This window comes from Hylobates moloch, unplaced genomic scaffold (genome assembly GCF_009828535.3).
Source record: "Hylobates moloch isolate HMO894 unplaced genomic scaffold, HMol_V3 SCAFFOLD_9, whole genome shotgun sequence".
NCBI classification, from domain to species: Eukaryota; Metazoa; Chordata; class Mammalia; order Primates; family Hylobatidae; genus Hylobates; species Hylobates moloch.
In genome coordinates, this window is record NW_026652284.1 from 104,038,541 (window position 1) to 104,062,494 (window position 23,954).

Sequence of the window (23,954 nt, forward strand, 5' to 3'; positions counted from 1 at the left end):
ATGTTAATATGTTAAAATGTCTATACTACCCAAAGTGACCTACGGATTCAATGCAAATCCTATCAAACTACCAAATGACATTTTTCACAGAAATAGAAAAAACAATCCTGAAATTCATAAGGAACCACAAAAGATCCTGAATAGCCAAAGCAATCTTGAACAAAAAGAATAAAGTTGGGAGGCCTCATACTGTCTGACTTTAAAATATACTACAAAGCAATAGTAACCAAAATAGCATGGCACTGGTATTACAGGATCTGTAGGGTGTCACTTTTCCACCTGGAAACCTCTGTGGCTGGTGCAACCTTTGCCTGGTTTTGCTTGGGCTCACTGGGCTCATTTCACCCACTCGGCCCAGCAGGCTGCACTCAGGAGTGCTACTGGGCCAGATCCCGTGCTTGCCAAGGGTGGGCCAGGTGTGGAGTGCTGAGGGGTGTGTGAGTGAGTGCAGGGTCTGGCCACTGCATACAGCCAGGTGTGCTGGCTGCAGCGGGGCAGGCAGCTCCAGGTGCTGGCACAAGCACTGGCTTTGTGCTAGGCTGTGGCTGGACCAGGTGTACAGCAAAAGGGCACCAGGAAATGTGGTGGTGCCTGGAAGGGAAGTTTGGAGATGCCAAGAACCGCAGAGCCCCAAGAGGGTTTCACAGTCCTGGCTTGGGAGCCTCTAGGTCTGGGCTCCCCAAAGGGCTGCAGCTCTTCTCTCCTTCTTGTTGCCCGCAACGTGGCAAGCCAGGGGCCTGTTTCGGCCTTGTTTGTGTTATAGCTCTTTCAGTCCCACCATTCGGTGGGTCCCAAATTGTCGTCCCATGTCCAGGAAGAATGAGGTATGCAAACAACTGAAGGGGGAGCAAGGTGGAGAGGAGTTTCATTGAGTGACAGAACAGCTCTCAGGAGACCCAACGTTGGTAGCTCCTTTCTGCAGGCAGGTTGTCCTCATGACTGTCCAGCTGTCAGTGGAGAGGAGACCTGCAGTAGGTAGCTCCTTTCTGCAGGCAGGTTGTCCCAATATCTGTGTGAGTCTGACTGCTTCTGGGGTTTTTATGGGCTCAGAAGGGAGGAAGTACATGCTTATTGGGCCATGGGTGGCCATGGGCAGGCCTGGAAAAATCACCGTAAGTTCTCACTCCAGGCCATGGACTCCACCTGGAACTGACAGCCTGGCACCTAGGCTTCACACTGGCCCTGGCTTGAAAGTGGAGCTTCACCAGGGACCCACTCCTTTCCACCTAGGAGCCTGTCTGCCTCCTGCTCCCATCAACAGGTTGTCCATGGCACCCAGGCTGTTCGTGCAGAGGGGAGCCTGTAGCCCCACGCCAAGCTGCTCTCAGCCCCCCTCAGTCTCTGTCCTGTGCTCATCAGTGCCCAAAGTCCAGAGGGGGCTGAGGCGGCAAGAGGCTGGCATGTCAGCACCACCCTGAGTGCGTGCACACCTGGCCAGGTTGTGACACTGCCCAGGCTGAACCACAACTTTGCTCTGAAATCAGAGTGAGTGCAGGAAGCCACAAGAGGCCAGGGAAAGGGAGTAGGCACTTCTAAGCCTGTGGGGGAAGTGGGGCTTACCAGGCCCCTGAGAGAGCAGGGATGCCCGGGTCCGAAGCTGTGGCTGGATGGCTGCAGCTGTGACAGGGAGCATGGGATTTCCATCCCTTTAACTCAGTAGGGGGTGGGCTCCCGCCTGTTTTGCCCCTACTGGCTCCACAGAGCTCTGTGCACAGCCCCTGCCATGCCTCCCCTGCTGCAGCTGGCATCCTCACAGCTGCTGCTCCAGACAGGCCACTGCCACCATCACTGGCATAAAAACAGTCACATGGACCAATAGGACAGAATAGATAACCCAGAAGTAAATTCACACAAGAGAGGTTGGCTAATGGGTACAAAAATACAGTCAGATAATGGGAATAAGTTCACATTAGGGTGACAATAGTTGACAATAATTCATTGTATACTTCAAAATAGTTGGAAGAGAAGATTTGAAATGTTTCCAACACAAAGAAGTGATAAATGTTTGAGGCAATGGATATCCCTTATTACCCTGATTTAGTCATGACACAATAAATGTATGTATCAAAACATCACATGTACCTTATAAAGAGGTTCAATTATTATCAACAAAAATTTAAAATTAAAATTAAACAGAAATAAATCCACATTTTTATAGCCAACACACACATTGCCAAGCACACGCATGGGGAAAGGACAGTCTCTTTAATAAACAGTGCTGGGAAAACTGAGTAGCCACATGCAGGAGAATGAAACTAGATTGCTATCTCTCACTGCTGAAAAAATCAACTTCAAATGGATTAAAGACCTAAATGTAAGACCAGAAACTAATAAGCTACTAGAAGAAAACATAGGGGAAATGCTTTATGACATTGGTCTGGGCAAGAATTTTTTTGGATAAGACCTCAAAAGCACAGGGAACAAAAGCAAAAATAGATACATGAGATTACATCAAGCTAAGAGGCTTCTGCACAGCAAAGGAAATAATCAACACAGTGAAGAGACAACCTACAGAATGGTTAATATCTAGAATACATAACAAGCTCAACTCAATAGCAAAACAAAAACAAAAACAATCAGATTTAAAAATGGGCAAAAGATCTAAATAGACATATCTCAAAGGAAGATATGCAAATGGCCAACAGGTATATGAAAAATTGCTCAACATAATTCATCATCACGGAAATGCAAGTCAAAATCACAATGAGATATAACCTCACCCCAGTCAGAATAGCTGTTACCAAAAAGACAAAAAAATAAATGCTGGCAAGGATGTGGAGAAAGGAGAAGTCTTATACACTGTTGGTGGGAATGTCAATTAGTACAGCTACTATGGAAAACAGCATGGAGGTTCATCAAAAAGTTAAAAATAGAACTGCCATATAATCCAACAATCCCACTAGTAGGTACATATCCAAAGGAAATAAAACCAGTATGACAAAGAGAAAACTGCACTCCCATGCTTATTACAGCACTATTCATAATAGCCAAGATATAAAATCAACCTAAGTGTCCATCAATGGATGTATTAGTCTGTTCTCATGCTGCTGATAAAGACATACCCAGAACTGGGTAATTTATAAAGAAAAAGAGGTTTAATTGACTCACAGTTCCATGTGGCTGGGGAGGCCTCATAATCATGGCAGAAGGTGAAAGTCACATCTTACATGGCGGCAGGCAAGAGAGAGCTTGTACAGGGGAACTCCTCTTTATAAAACCATCTGATCTCGTGAGACTTATTCACTATCACAAGAACAGCATCGGAAAGACCTGCCCTCATGATTGAAAGACCTCCTACCAGGTCTCTCCCACAACACATGGGAATTATAGGAGCTACAATTCGAGATTTGGGTGGAGACACGGCCAAACCCTATTGATTGATAAATAAATTTTAGAAATATACACAATGGAACCCTATTCAGCTATAAAAAAGAATGAGATCTTGTCATTTTCAATAACACGAATGGACCTAGAGGACATTATGTTAAGTGAAATAAGCCATGAACAGAAGGACAAATACTGAATGACCTCACTCATATCCACATATGAATCTAAAGAAGTTCATCCTGTAGGAGTAAGAGTAGAACAGTGGTTATCTGAGGCTGGAGAGGGGAGAGGGAGATGGGAGAGGTTGGTCCACCTAGACAAGAGGAATAAGTTCTGGTGTTCTACTGCACAGTAGGGTGATTATAGCAAACAATGATGCATATTTCAAAACAGCTAGAAGAGGATTTTGAATATTCTCATCACAAAGAAATGACAAATGTTCGAGGTGATGGATATGCTAATTACCCTGATTTGATCATTACACAATGTAAACATGTATTGAAACATCACATTGTACCCTGTAAATATGTACAATTATTATGTGTTAATTGAAAAAATTTTTTTAAGAGCCAACTTTTTTTTAAAGACTCAACTTTGTCAAGGTTTGACCCAGCATAAAGGAGCTAGAAATGCAGTATGCTAAAAAGGCACTGGCCTGGGTTCTAATCCTGACCTAGCCATGGCTGTGTTGTGCAGAACACAACTTTTGTGAGTTTCAGTTTCTCATCTATAAAGTGAGAGTGTATCTGCCAGGATTTTATTTGCAAACAATAGGAACTGACACTGGCTGAATTAAGGATTTTTGAAAAAAGATTTACTAAGCAATATAGGTTCTCTCAACAAACGTCTAAGAAGGCTATAGAACCAGGTCTGGAACTTCAGAGTCAGGAGCAACACCAAAAACCATACACTAAAATTGGACAAGTGAGAAAATCACTGCCACCTCAGCTGCCCAGGGCTGGATGTCCCTGCAGCCCCAGGAGCTCATCTTATTGGGACTGAGAAGATTCACACAGTCCCTGCTTCCTTTCAGCACCAGCTTCGGATTCAGACTCAAGCATGAGCATGTCTGATCAATGCAGCTGAGGTCACATGCTCAGATGTTAGGAGCAAAGGTAGCTGGGAGTGAGAATATTTGGCATTTATATGGAGGTGGGCTCAGCCAAATGAATGGCAAAAATCCAATAGAAAGGGGTTGGATATCTTAAGTTCCTTTCTAAATCTGAGGCTGTGCATGCCACTGATTTTCAATAATTGCTGCATGTCTGCCAATGGAGCACATGTGAGATGACTTTAGTTGGAACATACAAAAAACTTTACTTTGATAGCACTGCATTATTTCATGTATTTTAGGAAAATACAATTAAGATATCAAACCTGTGAATGACACAAAAGATTTGTACAAAGTGTGACAATTTAAAGAATAGTCTTAAGTAAATGATAGTTTAGATGATACTCAAAAAATCATATTATTCTTCAAATGACTGAGATTTTGGAAACTGGTCTAGGTAAATGCACATCTCTAAATTTCTTTTTGTGTCAAGTAATAGTAATAATATTGATGATAACAGTGATAACAAAAGTTTGTACTTTTTAGTGTTGTGGGCCAGACTCTCTTCTAAGCACTTTACATGACTTTGGCTTTTTTTTTTTTTTTAACAGCACACCAACCTTATGAGATAGTTACTATTACTATCCCCATTTTACAGATAAGGAACCTGAGGCACAAAACAATTAACCAGAAGTCGCTCAGTACACAGTCAAATGGGGAGGTGAATTCAGGCCACTACCTTCTACCTGACAACGATATGAATAGATTGGACATGGGTTCCTGTAAAATTATTGCACCTAATATCTTCAGCACTAATTGGGATTAGGGGTCAGAAGCATAAAGTGAATGCTTTTATAGTACATTTTCATGCCAAGTGGTTTGTCATCTAGAGCAGGGTTCTCATCCTTCACTCTATTGACATTTTGGGCCAGATACTCTTGATTGTGGGGGGCTGTTCTATGCACTGTAGCACAGCATCCCTGGCCCCTATCCATTAGATGCCAGTAGCACCTTCTCCAGTTGTAACAACCAAAAATGTCTCTGGACATAGCCAAATGTCCCCTGGGGACAAAACTGCCCCCAGTTGAGAACTACTGGTTTAGGGAGTCTGAAGTGTCTTAGAGAAGAGTCCATTAACAATCATCAGCATGATGCAATGGTGTGACTAATTTTCTCTGGTATGTTTCCTTGTGTATTCTCTCACAGTATCATGTCATTATCTGTTAACAGCAGGTGTGCTTAGCTTCTCATATCAGAAATAAATATATGGTACCAGCTTGTACCAGCTATTGGTTTTCCATGCAATGTGTAGTGAATCTTTAACTTTATGGCTTACTTATCAATGGAACAATAAGCTTCTTATTTCCCTTGAATCCAGTGGCCACACACAGAGCAAGAAACTCTAAAGGTCTTCAATCTCTTTAAATATTTAAGCCAGCCCACATTTCTTTCCCTGACTTGGTGTTTTGTCACATTTGGAATTTTTTTTGTTCTATGTAAACATAGGACAGATTATAAACTTGGTACACTCTCCATATTTAAATATGTTCATCAGGATTTTAAAGACAAAAATTAAAACAATGATCATGATATAATATATAATAATATATCATAAAACACTGAAGAGCTAAAAAATAAAAGGATAAATTATCATGTAGGTGGGGCTTTCTGGTCACTGACACCAGAGTCTAGCAAGAACATCACTTTATTCTTTTTATTTTGGTGTACCTTTTTCTTCCCTTACATCGTCCGCATGGTCTCTGGCAGCCAAAACACCTTTTCCTCCAGTCCCTTCAGATCTATCCCGTGTTAAAACCCAGCATAAAAGCCACCTCTTTCATAATTGCTCCCAGAATCCTTAATGAGAAGCTCCCTTTGCTTCTACTAGCATCTTGTACCAATCATTACTTTCTACTTTATATTCCACTGGGTTATATACCTGGATTCTCAACCCTACTAGACTGTAAATTATTTAAGGGTAAAGATCATGCCTGGTTCATCTCTGTGTCCCCAAATGCTTAATGTAGCACCTTGCACATAGAAACAATTCAGTCCTGAAATAAGGTATCCTTTTGTTAAATTAATCCTTCTCAGATTAATTTCAGATTTCTAGAATCAGAAATCAATATTTGGTAGCAAGGCATAATTAGTTGCAAACACTATTTTGTTGTTGGACTCAGAATCAGGGTTATGGGGGGATCTCAGTGTCAACCCCTCCATCCTCTTCCCTTATTTATAGAGTAAGAGATTTTCCTCTGGGATTTTTTGTTAGCCCTAAATATTTAACTGCTTTCTGTCTCTTTCACACTTGAGAATTAATCACAATCTTTGGTATTCATTTCAGTGGTGGAGTCCATGAAGCAATCTTTATCCCTATACTCTTTGTAGCCTGGGTCAGAATAATCTGCCTAAAATAATCCCACCAAAACTTTGATCCTTTAAAAGATTCACAGTTCCCATCAGAGATAGGCTCTTCAGTAAGTCATAGTTTTGGTCCTCTTGGTTATTTCTCTTTCTGAGTGATCCGTGAAAGCCTGCTTTCCTTCACCTCATGACAGGCTCTGCTGTGTGACAGCCAGGGATGCTAATGTGTGGATACTGATACTATCTTAGCAGGCAGATAGCGAGGGATTATCACTCCAGTTCAGTCTTGCTCCTTATCTCCCATGTGCGGAAAATAGGTCTTGCTTCAGACTAAAGCTGGTAGTTGTTTTGGGTTGAAAATGTTCGTACGTGACTAATCATATACACAAAGAAAATGCAGCTGCTTTATTTCCTGAAGTGGACCTAATCAGTCTTATACTGTCATTCCACTGGCTAGTGGTGGGAGTCGGGGGAAGCTTAAATCTATCCGTTGAAAGGCTCTTATTTGGCCTCCTTCTGTTTAAATATAGTCATCTCACTGGCACTATGGTTTCTACTGGGAGATGCTCTGTCTTGAAGATTTCAACTTCCTCCCCTGTTTCTCCCCAAGATATGCCAATGGGAGCTAAAATAATTCAGAAAACCCTTTCTCAACAAAGCCTGGCTTTTAAGACTACTGTCTTGCTCAGACTCAAAAATGCTAGTTTGTATTTCAAAAGCTGAACTTTGACTTTCTCTTGGGCTTCCTTTGTAATAATCCTTATTTTCTCAAAGGCAAATAGATGTCTCTGGCTTCTTGATTAATCTTTTTCTGACTTTTGTTTTCCTGGGCCCACTTTTACCAGGTACACAGTTCAGCTAGCTTTCTATATCCCTAAAAAAAAAAAAGAAAAGAGAAATAAAATATTATCCATTAAGGCTATATCATTTCTAAAAACATGTGGCAATTAATGACTTTATTAAATCTAAAAGAAAGAGAAGTCAACATTTCTGTTCTTCAGAGAGAAGAAATGCTTACGTAGACCTGGCCAAGAAATAGCCAATTTATGTTTTTCCAGGATTAGTTGTAGTTGTAGCCAAGAAAGTGTCCTACCTCTCACTCACATCTTGTTTATAGAGGTCACAAAACAATCCTACTATACTTGAACTTAATCCCTAATCACAGTTTACATTAGTAGACAAATTTGTATTTCTTGTCAGACAGTTAAGAGATTACGTGTTGCTAAAGGTGTAAAGTTTGAATGGTGTAATTTAGAAGGAAACAAAAACAATTTCATTTTAGCCAAGTTCCAAGGCATTATAACAATATACCCAAATAAGCTAAAAAGATCCAAGTTGGCCCAGTGCCATCTGTGTAACACATACTCAGATAATTTCCATATTAGTCCGGTAGCGTGTAATTCTTTATTTATCTCCCAGTTTTCCTGATTGTTATCAAGGGGTAGAGAAATTATTTCCTTGGTCTACATGAATGTTGAATAGATGGCTGCTTATTTCTCACACTAAAAGCTTAGATTGGGTAATTGTTTTGCATATGCAAAAATTATATATGCGATCATGGAATTATTGAGTTGTAGAGTTAGGATTGGACATTAGATGTTATCCTTGTTCAGTCTCCTTATTTTACAAATTCATTTTAGCAAATGCTTATTGAGCACCTGAGGCCCAAAGAGGTCTGATAAATGGTGGTCAACTTTTGTTGAACATTGGAATTACCTGGCGATATTTTTAAAAAATGCAGCACCCAGCTTATCCCTTGGAAAGGTTTCGCTCTGTCACCCAAACTCCTGAGCTCAAGTGAACCTCAGCCTCCCAGTGGTCTTTGCAGACAGCCTGATGGAGTCTCATGGCAGAAAAGATTAATTAAACGTCTTCCAATTTTAATAAATTTCTGCAGTCCCCTCCCCCCAAAAAATGCAGCACCTAGACTTTAACCCCAGAAACTCTGACATAGTTCATCTGCTGTGAGATCTAGACATTTGTAGTTTAAACAACTTTTCAGGCACTTCTTATGCTCCTGGTACTACCCCACCCTTTTAAAAAATTGACATTCAAGTTATTTATTCTGCATCTTATCCCTTCAAGATTACCCATATACTTACATTAACTAATTTGAGGAAGAAATGTAAAAAAAAATGAGAACCCTCCAGATGGCATTCACTTCCACTGGGCTTCATCATCTTATGCCTTTTGCCTCTTTATTTGTTTTTCCAGCTAGTCCAACCTTTTCTAAAAAAATAAAATTGACGGCCGGGCACAGGGGCTCACGCCTGTAATTCCAGCACTTTGGGAGGCTGAGGCGGGCGGATCACAAGGTCAGGAGTTTGAGACCAGCCTGGCCAACATGGTGAAACCCTGTCTCTACTAAAAATACAAAAAATTAGTCAGGCGTGGTGACAGGTGCCTGTAATCCCAGCTACGTGGGAGGCTGAGGCAGGAGAATCACGTGAACCCGGGAGGCAGAGGTTGCAGTGAGCCGAGATCACGCCATTGCACTCCAGCATGGGCTACAGGGCGAGACTCTGTCTCAAAAATAAATAAATAATAAAATAAAATAAAATAGAGTACCGATAAGGAATACCTCCCTATTCACTCAAAATGTGATTTTACTCCTTGTCATGGATACTGTGACAATATTTTCAATTAAGTATAAATCATGCTTTGTAGCTGACCAACTTATCCTGTCTACCTGAGCTACGAAGGGGCACAAATGGTGACCTTGAGATTGTATAAACCTCAACTGGACCACTTCCCAGTGGGCGGGCCTAAGTACAACAAGTATTATTAGCTACTGTGGACAAATTAGAAAACGAATTTCATGGACTTTAAGGCCTGAGGGAATGGCTTGGGTTAAAGTCAACAGTTAGATATGGGAAAGTGGAATTTGCAGGTTTTAAATATAGAATTGTTGTGTGAGATCAGCCCCTGGTGGTCACCTTAACTATTACAATTGTTTGGCGTTTGTATTGAGGTGGTGAGGCTTGATATTGGAATGTTCATGTCCACCTCAGATCACAAATGTCCTAAACACAAACTGACTTCAAATTGCAGAAATATAATGTTCTCTATAGTATACATGGATATAGAATGTTAATCTTTCAAAGGCTCTGTGGCAGGGCATCTCTCTGACTCTCTAAAACAAGCTTGTAGTTTTTCAGTTGTTTTCCATCAATTGCAAAAGAAAGTCCTAGAAACTCTTTAGTGTAAGGAAAAATGTCTCTGCATTGTTTTGCCTCTTCCAACCTCCGCGTCCTCACATCCTGATTCTTCAGAATTCCATTCAGCGTCCAGATGAAAAGTTTTCCAGGTAAAGAAGGAGGGATAAGCATTCCAGAAACTGGTATTCTATATGCAGAGATTCAAAGGGATTAAACCATAGGGCATGTTTAGGAGGACTGCAAATGTCTTGGTCTTTCTGAAGTGTGGGAGGCAAGAGGCAATGGCCACCTAAACTTTCCAGCCTAGCTAAAAAGTTTTCTTCACTTTCCACAAAGACAAGGCTACAGAATTACTTTTCACTCCAAAATAAACAAAGCATAACTGACAGCTTCCATGAAAGGGAGGCAGTAGGGAGTAGTGGGGAATATGGCCCCTGGGAAAGCCTGTGTCCTAAGTGAGGCAGCCTCTTCTCGGCTTTACTGTCTGGTACGAAGGAGGGCGATGCTGCAGGACTTTCCAAAGTTTCAAGAGAATCCCCAAATCTGGACTTTTATGAAAATTGTGCTCCTATGCAACATTTATTGTTCATTCAATACTACTGAGTGCCTACTATATGCTGACCTAAGCCTGAGGACACAGCAGAAAACAAAACAGGCAAAAGCCTCTATCATTTAGAAGCTTCCTGTCTGATGGGAGAGGCAATTTTAAAGATTAAGTCATTTACTGACTATATTAGATGGTAATAAGTGCCATCTCCACTTTATGGAGAAAAATAACACAGGGGAGGAGGACGCAGAGGGTTGGAGATATGTTACGATTTTGAATAAGGTGGTCAGGAAAGGCTTAACTGAGAAGTAGCACTTGAGAGCTCAGGTATCACATAACTAGTTCATGCATTCAGTACAATCAATGGTATTTACTGAGCACTTACTACATATGATGCATGATTCTAGGTCCTAGATATAAACTGATGAACAAGAAAGACAAAGTCCTTCCTTCCATGCAGAGACAGACAACAAGCAAGGAGCCAAACACGATAATGTTGGACAGTAATTCCTTGCAATGAAGGACATGCACAAGGTAATGAGGTTAGAGGGAGGTTGGGGGGAGAAGTGGCTAGGTTGGACAAGGTAGTTGGAGAAGGCCACTCTAAGTGACAGCGGGTGGACTCAAAGGAACCTGCTGTGCAAAGGTCTCGGGAAGGGCATTCAAGGTGGAGGGGATTAGAAGGGTAAAAACTGGGAGGTGGGAACAAGTGAGGCTAAGGTGTCTGGCATGGAGATAAAATGGTTCACGGAACAGAACAAAACATATATGGTATGGAAACCCACGACTAAGGTCGGACTCAGGCAAAATTGTGAAACAGAAAAATGTTACAGTGACTTCCTTTCCTCTCTTTTTTCTGGACACCATTTCCTCCCCTACAGGTGCTTCCCTAGCCTCATTTCATCCCTAAGCTCTATCTCTTTCAAACTTGCTCTCAGAAAAGGATGTGACAGCTCATGTATACTTAAAAAATAATAAGGCTTAAAAGGAATTATTCTTCCTAAGGGCATTTAATCACAATGACTTTAATTATAACATTTGATGCATCAGCTATTTGGGTGTTGGAATATTTTACTGTTGGGGAGTATATTAATTTCCTATTGCTGATGTAACAAATTACTACAAATTTGGTGCCTTAAAATCATACACATTTATTATCTTACATTTCAGGAGATCAGAAGCTCAAAATGGCTCAGCAGGGCTGTGCTCCGTTTGGAGAATCCATTTCTTCTTCCAGTTCTAGAAGCTGTTCACATTCCTTGGCCTGTGGCCCTGTATCACTCTGATCTCTGCTTCTGTTGTCACATCACCTTCTCTAACTCTGACCCCCTACCTCCCTCTAATAAGGACCTCATGATTATCTTGAACCCACTTGGATAATTCAGGATTATCTCCTCATGTCATGATCCTTAACTGCATCTGCAAAGTCCCTTTTACCATATAAGGAGCAAGTTCATAAGTTCTAGGAATTAGGATGTGAACATCTTTGGGGGCTATTATTATTCCTACCACAGGGCATGACATTCTTGAGTCTATGAGTGGGGTCATTAGATGGCTCCCTACTTTCAGGTAGTTTCTGCTCATTATTTCTGTTGGAATTTTGGGAATGAAATAGTTCAGTAGTCTTTCTAAAGGGCCAATTGCCTAAGCTAGTTGAGCAGTTTTCCTCAATCTGATCTGGTAAAGCCAGATAAGACTGAATTTCATTGCACTTGTTTGTGCTTTTGAACACTTTTTTTTTTTTTTAACCCACAGTGTTAATTCGAATGGCAGCTTCTGGGATGGGACTTAAACACTCTGCAGTTTCTGACCTCTGTGGAATTTGAAAAGCCAAAGGTCTAGTAAAGTAAAAATTAGCAAGAGCCTCAGTCAGGGACATAAAGGAAGGACATATTGCTAAACGAAAAGGTGAGGTGCCGTAATGAGTGTTACACGTGGAGTCAGTCCAATGAGCTACTGTTTCCAGCTTTCTGGTGCTTGGGGAAGCAGTACTGTTCCTGAACTTCCCAGCAGAGGGGGTCATGGAGCCCTGTGGGTTAATCCGCCGTCTTTGAACTGCTATCCTTCCAAAGACTGGTTCTTGGTGGGAAATGAGGCAGATCAGTACTTTAATAAGATTGTGTATTAAGCCAGAGTCCATCACTGGTTCCTACTCGTAAGGGCTTGTTATTTGAATTCTTCCCATTCACATAGCTTTATCTCATTCCCATTTCCTCCTTCATGTATCTGCTTTTCTCAGCTACTTGCTGAGTGAGAATCTTTTCTAGTCAGTCACAGGGTCGCATTTTCAAAGGTCTGTTTGCCTTATTAATTTAATGGGTGTAGGTTCACCTCTACTTATCCCATGTTCACTTTTATAGTTTTTGATGTGTCCACTAAACTCAATATAGTGAGTTTATCAGGCATTCACCTGCTGAACTGCTATCATTAGCTAAAATAATAGTTTACAGGGATTTTTTAAAACTAAGTTGACTTTAATTTTCATTGTTACTTATATTGCATTAGATCTAAGTTAGACTTTGGAAGAATATGGGTTCTTCCACACTTAGAACTGCAAAGCATTATTTTAGAGGATGTTAATGTCGTTGACTTTGAATGAACATTGTCTAAATTGGAACAGGAGGTAGAAGAGTTCAGTGAGTGAGAGCCTGAGTTGGGGAACTGAAAGGATGGCTCTGGAGTGAGGATAGCCTTGGGCTCCAGTTTGGCTCTGTCAGTGCTACCTGTGTGATCTTGCGAGCAAGTCATGAAGCCCTGCCAAGCCTCAGTCTCCTTCTCTATCAAACTGGGATAGTAAGTGGTTACTGTTGTAGGAATATCAGGGTTGTGAGGAATAACAATCTATTGCCAAGTCAAGGCCTTAATACATGGCGGGCAGGTTATCAATATTTGTTGAATAAATGTCTCATGGTTAGAGTTCAGTTAACCTTAGCTATGCTGAGGAGGATCTATAAACATAAGATTCAAAGCACTTACCTTTGGGCTATTATAGTTGGATAATAGGAGACCAAAACATCTAAGCAACGGCAGTGTGTATGTGTCACCTTTGTTTCATCAGATATAATGGGGTTTCTGCTAAGCATCAGACTTGCCAGCTGTTGAGGTGTGAGCTAGGTATCTTATAAAAAGTTCTAAGTATACATCTCCCAGTGTATAATAAAACATTATTTAAAACCATTGTTAAAAACTGAAAAACAGTTGCAATAACACTGAACTTGTCTCTGGTTGTTGCCAGGAATAATGGCCATGGGTTTGCTAAGGCAGTGTAACAACTTCTGGAAGAAATTATTCCCAAAGATCTTATCACTCCATCTGAAATTAAAACATGCTGGATTTTTGCTTTTAAGAAGTGACTCTGGAGGCATTTGTGTGGAGCAGAAGAAAGCAGAAACCGACAAGCTGCATGACAAAGTTAGCAAGGGTCTGTTCTCTGTCAGCCCTGTAGGCTGCCTCGACCTGTCAGCCCCACTGTTTAAAATTTCAGCTCCCTGAATCCCTGCATTGTAAGAATTTGGATCTTCTTGGGAAGTGGAGCCCAATGACGTGCAGCACACCGCGGAAGGGAAGAGGGCTTACCAGACCTTTGCTCTCCCACTGCCCATGCTTCTCGCTCAACCCGGTGCAAGATCTGACTTAGAGATTCTTTCTTTCTCCAGGGCCCTGGACCCGTCCACCCCCCGCCCCCGCGCCCCGTCTCAATAGCCCGGGTTCGGGGCTGGCCTGTGGAGAACCCCCGCGAGCGCACCACACTCCAATGTAAAGCCAGCCACTGCCGGCCCGCTTCCCAGGTCAGTTTTCTCTGAAAACCGACCCCAGTGCCTCCGGCTTTACAATTTGAGTAAACTGGGTCATCAGCAAAGGCAACGCAGACCCAAGCGACTATCGCCGTTCATTCAGAGGCTGAAACGGTGAGACGAAGCGCGCGGGCGGTGCCGGCTACCTCACCGTCGCCCCGCCCCGCAGCCTGTAGGGGGCGTGGCTAGAGGCCAGTCCGTGCCCCGCCCCTCCGGCTGCGCGCCAGCGGGCGGAAGTGACGTGTGCCCGGAGCCATTTCCGGCGGGCAGAAACTAGGAAGAAACTTGGCGCTGTTTAGGCGACCCAGCCTCCCAACGCTGCTGCTCTTGTACTCGGTTGGCCCGGGCCGGGCTGAACTGTCGGGAGCCTAGGCCATGGGGCAGCCTGGGCCTTCTGCAGTGTGAGGCGCGGGGCCTCCCGCGGCGCTCCGCTGACAGGCTGCGGGCGGGCAGGCGGGAGGCGTAGTGTGGGTCGCTGTCGCGGCCCCCCCCGCCGGCCCTGGCCGCGGCATCATGAACATAGACGTGGAGTTCCACATCCGGCATAACTACCCCTGGAACAAGTTGCCGGCCAACGTGAGACAGGTATGGCCGGAACCTGAGACCGGGCCCCTGACGGGTTCGGCCCACCCAGCGGTCACCTGCTTGCCTCGCTCGCGGGGCCCGAGCGGGCTGCTCCCGGCTGACTCCCTTCCTTTACCCCTCCATGGTCTTGGGGAGACAGACCCTCAGCCCAGGGCGAGGAGGGGACGGCTGTGGGGCCACAGGGGCAGGACGGGGCGGTTGCTAAATGGGATGGCATGGTGTCCACAGGACTCGACTGGCGCCTTTGCCCGCAGCCTACATTCAGCTGGGCACCTGCGATAGCGATTTTAAACACGGTCCTTGACCTCCAGAATTTCAGGATGGTGGGAAAGGAATGGGAAGCGAATACGATACAGGATGATAGCAGCTTATACACACCTCCATTGTAGTATATGTGAGAGCAAAGGGAGGTAGAAATTAACCTGGGAGAGTTGGAAGGATTTGTAAGGCAGGCACTTAAATTGGGCCTTGGGGGACGAATAAGAGTTAAATAAGAGAGAATAAAGAATTTTACAGGGGGAAAGGAAAGTCATTTTACAAAGCTTGGATGAGTGAAAGAACATGTCTCATGAGTAGCAAGTAACTGTATCACTAGAGTTTGGATTGACATGTTTGGAGTTGAAGTTTTTTGAGTGCGCGGGGCTGGTAGCAGATGAGCCTGGAAAAGTGGCCAGGGCCAGATTTTGAAGGTGCTTGTGTGCTTTGTTTTGTTGGACTTTATCCTCCAGACAAGATGGGTTTATCAGAGATGTTTCAATAAGAGTGACATGAGGTTTTTGAAAGTTAATGCTCGATTTTTTTAGTCTGTTTTACTCAGTTGTTTAATAGATATTTATTGACCACCTGCTAGGTGCTGTGCGTTGCTCTAGGTGCAGGTAATTTGCAACAGTCAACAGGACAAAGACTGCCTTCATGGAGCTTACATTTTTCTAAAGAAAGATAGACGTAAACAAATAAATGAATAAATACGTAACATAGCAGATGGTTTTAAGTCTTACGAAAGTAGTGATATGGGCTACAGATAAGGCACTGCTGCTCTGGTCATAGATTGACCTTCACTTCCTCCCATTATACTTGGTCGAGAGTGAAATTCAGTTTTCTGTTGGCGCTTGGCAGTGGCATTTTTGGGAAGTTTGGAATGGTGGCAGTGATGGTATATAAGGATTATTTATTTATTTGATTTTATTTTTATTTTCATTTTTTTGAGACAGAGGCTCCTTCTGTTGCCCAGGCTGGAGTGCAGTGGTGTGATCTCCGCTCACTGCAAACTCTGCTTCTTGGGTTCAAGCGATTCTCCTGCCTCAGCCTCGCGAGTAGCTGATACTACAGGTGCGCGCCACCACGCCCAGCTAATTTTTGTATTTTTGGTGGAGACGGGGTTTCACCATGTTGGCCAGGCTGGTCTCGATATCTTGACCTCATGATCCGCCCGCCTCGGCCTTCCAAAGTGCTGGGATTACAGGTGTAAGCCACAGTGCCCAGCCAGTATGATTATTGTAGTTTAGTTTACTTTGCTCCCTTCCTCCCTTGGGGATTTAGTGCCAGGAAGTGAATCTTAAGGTTCTGGTCATGCATCATGTGGCCAAGAAAATGCTTTCACTTTAATATAGCAAAAACCGAGAAAGATAAATTTAAAGAACTTGAATTCTTGGGTGTCAGTGGCTGCCCGTGTGGCATTTATCTTGAACTGGGAGAACAAAGCTCTAAACCTGAAGGAATAAATTTCTTTTGTTAATCTTGAATAAAGGCTTTAAGGGACACTTTTGTACTTTAGGGTTTCGTGGCAAATCCAAAGACACAAGAAGAACAAACAATTCTTTTTGTTTCTATTTTTTCTGTACTCTTTTCATCAGAATAAAAGTAGCATACTGGAAGAAAGATGAGTGATGAGATTATATCCAACATGAATATTTGACTTTAATTAGTATTGGCCAAAGAGTTTCTAAAACGTAGTCATGACTATTTAAAAATAATCACGGGACAGTTAAAATTAGGTCTAAATGTGAAATTAAGTATGTTTTTGTTTTTAAGATCACTTGAAACAGTGGCTGTTTTAGCTTAGGATGAGGTTGGCCATTTGTAGATGTTGCAAAACCCGTCTGTACAAGTTTACTTCCAAGTACCTTCTCTAGCCTAATCACTGTTTCCCTAGGCCGAGCTCCATCTGAGATTACTATGTCAGTCTTCTCTCTGGTCTCTTGCTCTTAGAATAGGACTTTCTCCTGCATTCTTCATGCTACTCTGGGGGTGAGGATTCTGAAATGCAAACCCAACCTTATTACTGCTTGTCTCCTTTATATTGCTTGTATTAATAGCTTATTTTGATTCTCACTGTGATACTGCTCCTGGGAGGTTTCCCTGACCTCCTAAATCTGTGGTGGTTGCCCCCAGGCTATCTTACCATTGCATTGTATTCCTCACCCATCATAGAGCTTACCCCACTGTGGTGCATTTTCTGGTTACAATACTGGCTTTGCTTTTGTCCCTTGAGCACCTCTCACATACTTGGCTTTTAGTAAGTATTTGTAGCTGAGCACCTAAAGCTCAGTCAGTTTAAACTTGGGGAATATTCTTTCTATGGAAAGAATTTGTCTTTTGGCACTATAGATTTTTAGATACTTCGATGTCGTTTCCAGTAAGTTTTGATGGGTTTACCTTGAAAATGACTCATTTTCCAGTTCTGTAAGCTGGGGGCAGGTGATTTAGATTTTTTAAAAATGTATTTTAAGCTAATTCATTTTTATGTGGATGAGAGGACATTTAAAAAATGTGGTATGGGTCATGATAGACTTTAAAAAAATATATTAAAAATTGTGGATGGGGCCATTATTTCAGGATTTTTCTGTAGTTTACCAATATCTTGTATTCTTTATTCAAAATAATAGTCCTTTGATTTTAAGGGAAATCTTATGATAAGCTTCTGTATCATCCAAGAAGGGTCAATTTAAAATTTTTTTTTTTTTTTTATTATACTTTAGGTTTTAGGGTACATGTGCACAATGTGCAGGTTTGTTACATATGTATCCATGTGCCATGTTGATTTCCTGCACCCATTAGCTCGTCATTTAGCATTAGGTATACCTAATGTTAAAAATTTTTTGATGGGGCACGGGGGTGTACTTGGGGATGTATATGCTGGGATTGGAGTCTGTAGGAGCAAAGATTTCAGAAAATCTTTGTGCTTTTAGCATAATCTGTGATGGGTGCTTTATAGCTAGTGTCTTGTTCTTAAATTGCCCTTTCATCTGATGTAGTTCCTTTTATATGCAGCCCAACTTCATTTGTCAGACCTGGTCAGTATTTCTGCAGGGCTAGAGTTGTCTTGAGGTAAAATGACTTTTTTTTTTCTCCTTTTTAAAAAGTTACCTTCTCTAGTGGCAACAGTGTTTTAAAATTTGAATGGTGGGAGATGTGGGGTAGGAGTAGGAGGGGAGCCCAGGGAGCCCAAGAATCTCAGAATAAAGCAATTTATATTACATACTTGGCTAGTGAAGAATAAAGCCAACTTTTAATGTGGGTTTTAGAAATTCGTGTTCACTCGTGTATTGATTGATAGGTTCAGGACCAGTTATTACTTAATGCCGAGAGCCAAAGCTTACAAACTTGATAGGTAGTGTATTAAGAGACTTATTTTGAAACAGAAGAGCAAAACCTCAAGTTAGATTTTAGCAAAATTGTGTGCTTGTGTGAGTATGCATGTGTATGTATTTGTGTTCCCTGAGAGAGAGACTTTTATTTAGCAGTAGAGACGGAGAAAACCTTTAAAAGTGTGCTATTTTGAATCCTCTAAATATTGTCAGTACAACGACCCTGGCATTGATGCTACAAAGAGGATGGTAGAGTAGTTTCTCTACAATGAGATCTACTCTTAACCCCTTATAATGTTAAGACAGATGAAAATAAGATAAGCACATACATTCTGGTTCTACCGTGGGTTCTGGCTTAGCCTGTGTAAACTAAGCTAAATGCAGGAAGAAAGCTCACCCTTGAACAACATGGGTTTGGGGTGTTGCACCCCTGTGCAGTTGAAAATCCATATATAACTTTTGACTTCCCCAGAAGTTAACTACTAATAGCCTATAACTGTTGACTGGAAGCCTCGGCCATAACACAGTTGGTGAACACATATTTTGTATGTTATATATATTGTTAATATATGCTGTATTACAATAAAACAAGCTAGAGAAAAGAAAATGCTATTACGAAAATCATAATATTTTCTAGTCATTAAGTGGAGATGGCTCATCACGGAGGTCTTCATCCTTCTCTTCACATCAAGTAGGCTGAGGAGGAGGAGGAGGAAATACAGGAAGTATTGGTCTTGCTGTTCAGGGTGGCAGAGGAGGAAGAAAATCCCAGTGTAAGTGGACCTGTGCAGTTCAAACCCATGTTGTCCAAGGGCCAACCGCACATAATTGTACAGTTAAAATGGGACACATCACGTTCCATTTTTCTTAAAATATTACCTACCAATGGTAGGTAATACAATTTCTTAAAATATTAAGAAAATAATAACATTTTCTTAAAATATTACCTACCAATGGTAGGTCCAGTTATGGGTCAGTTTACTTAGATGTGAGTTTCATCTGTCTTATTGTGAAGATTGCCTTAAGTGAAAGATGTAGGGACCTGTCTTTGGTTTTGGCTTATCTATGAGTAAGAAATACAATGAACTAAATCATCTGATCTTTCTGTCATTACTTTCCTAAGATGTCTAATTTCACTTTATAGCGTGTTGGAAAGACCATACCTAGAAATTAGAAGGGGGATAGCAGTCATATATTAAATTAAGTTTATGGTCTCACAGTGAATATAATGTTAACTATAATCAGGCAAATGTTGTTTGCTTTCAGGAACACTGCAACAAAACACTAAGTGCATAACTAGAAAGACTTTAGCTTATTAAAAATGGATCAGAATTCTACAATTGTCTAAATGCTTTCTAATGAGGCCAGAGGAGATTGCATTTTTAAGAAACAATCTTATGTACATTCAAATGTAAATTTTCCAGAAATTGTAATCTTTGATAATTATAACCCTCAGCTACAATTATCAAAGAGGGATGTATCTGTCCTTAGTTGCCATTCTTAAATTTAAATAAATGTAGGGGCAGGAAACCATCTATCCAGCCACTTAATATAGCAGTCAGGAAGGAAATCTTTATAAGCAGAACTTAGTTCTTTGTTAACTAACGTGAAGTTACACTCACCTACTGGTTTTTATTTGATATTAAATACTTTGGATAATTTTAGTAAACTTTTTTAGAAAGGCAGACTGAAAATACATTGAATTTTTGCCCTGAATACTGTAGCAGGAAAGTTAGTATAATAACATTTAAGAAAATATTTTTTATTTAATTCTGCAAATTAGAGATGCCAGGATAAAAATGGGGGTCGTGGTTTTAAAGTGTTATAGGAAAAAATAGTACTATTGTTCAGTTTGGAAGTTGTTTAAAATCTTTTTGAAATTTCTCCTAGAGTCTTGGAAATTCACAGAGAGAATATGAAAAGCAGGTTGTCCTGTACAGTATCCGCAATCAGTTACGATATAGAAATAACTTAGGTAAGTAGAGGCATGTTTATATTGGGGTGGAACTGACCATTACTCTTTCACATTCGTAAATCTTTCTTTTCAATACATATTTCATAGTACTGAAATTATTCCATGTACAGACTTTAAGGAACCCTACACTGATCCATTCCACCTAACAACAATTTGTATTAGCAAGTAGATTTTTCATTCTAATTCTGATAAAAATTATTTTTAAAGTACTGTTTATAGACTCATTTTATCTATAAAATAATCTTAATTCAAATGTCCTCTTTTTGCCTGAGGTAAGAAAATATGCCATAAAAGAAAAAGTATATTAGTTCTTAGTAATTTTTGACTTTGAGTTGTCTCCAAAAATTTTCCAAATAATATGAAAAACTTTCTATAATAATTGGGACACATTTTAAACATAGTTCATTCCATGATTTTTTTTTCTTCTTTCTAAAAAAAATTTGTTTATTTATCAGATTATTTTGGTTAGTCTATTCTGTTGCCCTGGTAGTCTTTCGCTCCTGTTTGTTACTCGTATTTTAAGCATAATATTTCTGACATTGTTTTTCTTCATGAACATTTTCCATGAAAGTCAGAGGGCTTTTTACATTTAAAAACTAAAAAAACAGCAAATAATTTTTAAAAATAGACTTGACTTCATTGAAAATGAGCATTCAGTTTGGCTCTCTTGTAAAGTAGTAGAATACAATTCAATAAACCTCTGTTTTGTACCTTTTTGGGGGGCGTGCTGGTAGTTCCATGCTTGTTTTCTCATTTGGCAAGAATTGTTCTCTGCTAATCTGTCCTGTTAGACATTTTACTTCTGTACTCTAAAATCTATTTCATGTGATATAATTATTTCTTTGTTCCAACTTAGAATATTTTATTTGTTCTCTTGTAATTTACATACTTTTCTTTTAAATTACTATTGTTTTGTAAAGTGTTTATAGTTAACATATAACTATAAGAAACCTGAAAAAAACTGGACAATTTCCCTCTTTTGTGCAGTTAAACATGTCAAGAAAGATGAACGCAGATACTATGAGGAACTGCTAAAGTACAGCCGAGATCATCTCATGCTGTACCCTTACCATCTATCGGATATTATGGTGAAGGGCTTGAGGATAACACCATTTTCATATTATACTGGGATTATGGAGGTGAGTTTACAGTGTGGGTGAGCCATTGGGAATGGGATGGGACTACATGTATGGGACTTTTTGCAGATGTTCACCAGCTCTTCAGCTGTCATCTACGGTGGACAGTCTTTCAGAACTCATAGTGTAAAAAGGACTATTGGTGGCAAGTTAACTGTTTGAGCCATACTGTACAAGTACTTATCCTTATTGATGTTTTTACATTGGGAAGGTGTCTGTTTCTCTTCTGGTTCTTGAAGGTGCTATTGACCCTTTGTGCTGTTGTAGCAATGATCAGTCGTTTATGTTAGCAGAGTCTGTGTAAAATTTATTGCTTTTTAAAACATGATTAAGGTTGAAAATGTGGGTGACAGAATTGAACATTATGTTCTGAGAAAACTAATGTATTTAGGCTGGGAGCAGTGGTTCACACCTGTAATCCCAGCACTTTGGGAGGCCAAGGTGGGTGGATCACAAGGTCAGGAGGTCAAGACCATCCTGGTCAATATGGTGAAACCCCGTCTCTGCTAAAAGTACAAAAATTAGCCAGCCGTGGTGGTGTGCATCTGTAATCCCAGCTACTCAGGAGGCTGAGGTGGGAAAATCGCTTGAACCTGGGAGGTGGAGGTTGTAGTGAGCTGAGATAGCGCCACTCTACTCCAGCCTGGGCGACACAGCGAGACTCTGTCTCAAAAAAAAAGAAAAAAAAGAAAAGAAAATTAATGTATTTAACTATTCACTAACTAAAGAATGAATGATGACATAGACCCAACATTATATAATACAGGTGCCAGAAAAGAGAAATGTGTTAGTAGTCTTGGCTGTTAATCTCTTTCTATAATTATTAACTTTTAGTTGTTAGCCTTTTTCCAAAGACAGCTTTTAGGCTTGTATCGGGTAACTTTGATACTAGTTATATACTATTTTCAAGTGAGCTTTATGAAAGATTGGCAGTATTTATTTAGCATTCATTTGCTCCTTAATTGTGTTTGAGTGCTCCTGTTTGGGGCTCACTAGCCACTCGAAGAGCAGAGAGGAGCCTAGAACTAAAGGAGTTAGGAACCTGTGGTAACCTGAGGTTTAGCCCCACTTACGATGTGTCCCTTTGCTGTTTGCTCCCTTCGCTTATGCTCCAGAAACCCCTCCTTCATGGGCACTTCTGCAGTCTCATGCATCCTGTGTTCCCCTTTTGGAGGAAATACTAGAGGAAAGCGAGAGGCCCGATAGCCCAGGTAGCATAGTGAAGAACTGGGGTAGCATAATGAAGGTGGCAGCTAATCAGGAAGTAGAATATTTACTGCTGTCTCTTTATTTTTCTAGTGTAGTCCACAAATTTGGGAGCTAAAATAGGCGGAGTTTTTGTTTCATTTACCAGCTTTCATTTCACTTACATCCACATGGTTGCTGCATTCTGGTTTCTGTTCTTATATCATTGGGTATAGTTCCTCGGTAGAAAATGGGCCTTATCACCACAGGAAGCAGTGGGTTTGTTGTTGGAGAAACCGATTGGGGTAGAAAAAGCTGGATACGAAGTTTAACTCTTCTATAGATGGGGACTTGTGGGATCAAAGGCCACTAAGTGGTTATAGTCTTTATTGGTAGTGCATGTTGATGGAGCTGTGGCACGTTATTTGGCTTTCTGTCGTGGTGGGGATCTAGGATCAGGTATGAAATGTGGAGAGGCTGGAACCCTGAGCTCTAATAGAGCCATTACTTACATAGCTTCCACAGGGCAGAGGTTATGGGGCAGCTATCTGGGATTCGTAGAGAGCCTTATTAAGAAACCCAGACCTGAAAATCTGCCTCTTTAATTACTAGGTTGGGGAATGTGTGGGAAGTGCCGTAGGGTGGCATGTGTGCCCTAGGTAGCCAAACTATGATCTTACTGCTTCCTGTAATAATCATTGTTATTGGCTGTAATAATACTGTATTTATACACATTTTTATTTAAGGATATTTTAGATTTCAAATTTCAAATTTTTTTCTTTTTAAAAGGATATTATGAACAGTGAGAAAAGTTACGATTCATTGCCCAATTTTACTGCTGCTGACTGTAAGTATTTAATTGTGCTGAAGAAGGTAATGTTTAGGTTGTGTCTTTGTGCATCCTGTCATCCGTTAATATTGTAATGTGTGTTTTTAACCTGAAATATGTGAAAAATGAGAACAGTAAGCAACATTATTAGTGGGAATTTTATCAGATGATATCAGACGCATGTGTAAAATGCACTCTAAATGTCTAAGAGAGGAATATTTGAGAGTGGTAGAATCAGAAAAACAGGACTAATCTATATATTTCCAGAAAATGAAGTTGCCTCTGATACTTGGGCTATGTGTGTATTGAATGTGGGAGGAAAACTTGTGCACAGTATTTTTGCAGGGTGACATACAGTTTTTAGTAACTTAACTTGCTGCTGTTTTATTATGCTTACTTTGGCAAAGTGTATATTT

The 23,954-nt window shown here is 40.9% G+C and overlaps 1 protein-coding gene across 1 annotated transcript in view; it reads left to right on the plus strand.

The window, feature by feature from the left end:
• Positions 1–14,491: 14,491 nt before the first annotated feature.
• The window catches only part of FAM91A1 (family with sequence similarity 91 member A1), a 46,731-nt gene continuing 37,268 nt past the window's right edge, over positions 14,492–23,954 (plus strand). Inside the window, exons 1-4 of the mRNA XM_032760380.2 lie at positions 14,492–14,826; positions 20,304–20,388; positions 21,376–21,527; positions 23,499–23,556. Of these exons, the coding sequence (XP_032616271.1) occupies positions 14,755–14,826; positions 20,304–20,388; positions 21,376–21,527; positions 23,499–23,556 (367 nt within the window). The 5' untranslated portion in view covers positions 14,492–14,754. The remainder of the gene's footprint in view (positions 14,827–20,303; positions 20,389–21,375; positions 21,528–23,498; positions 23,557–23,954) is intronic.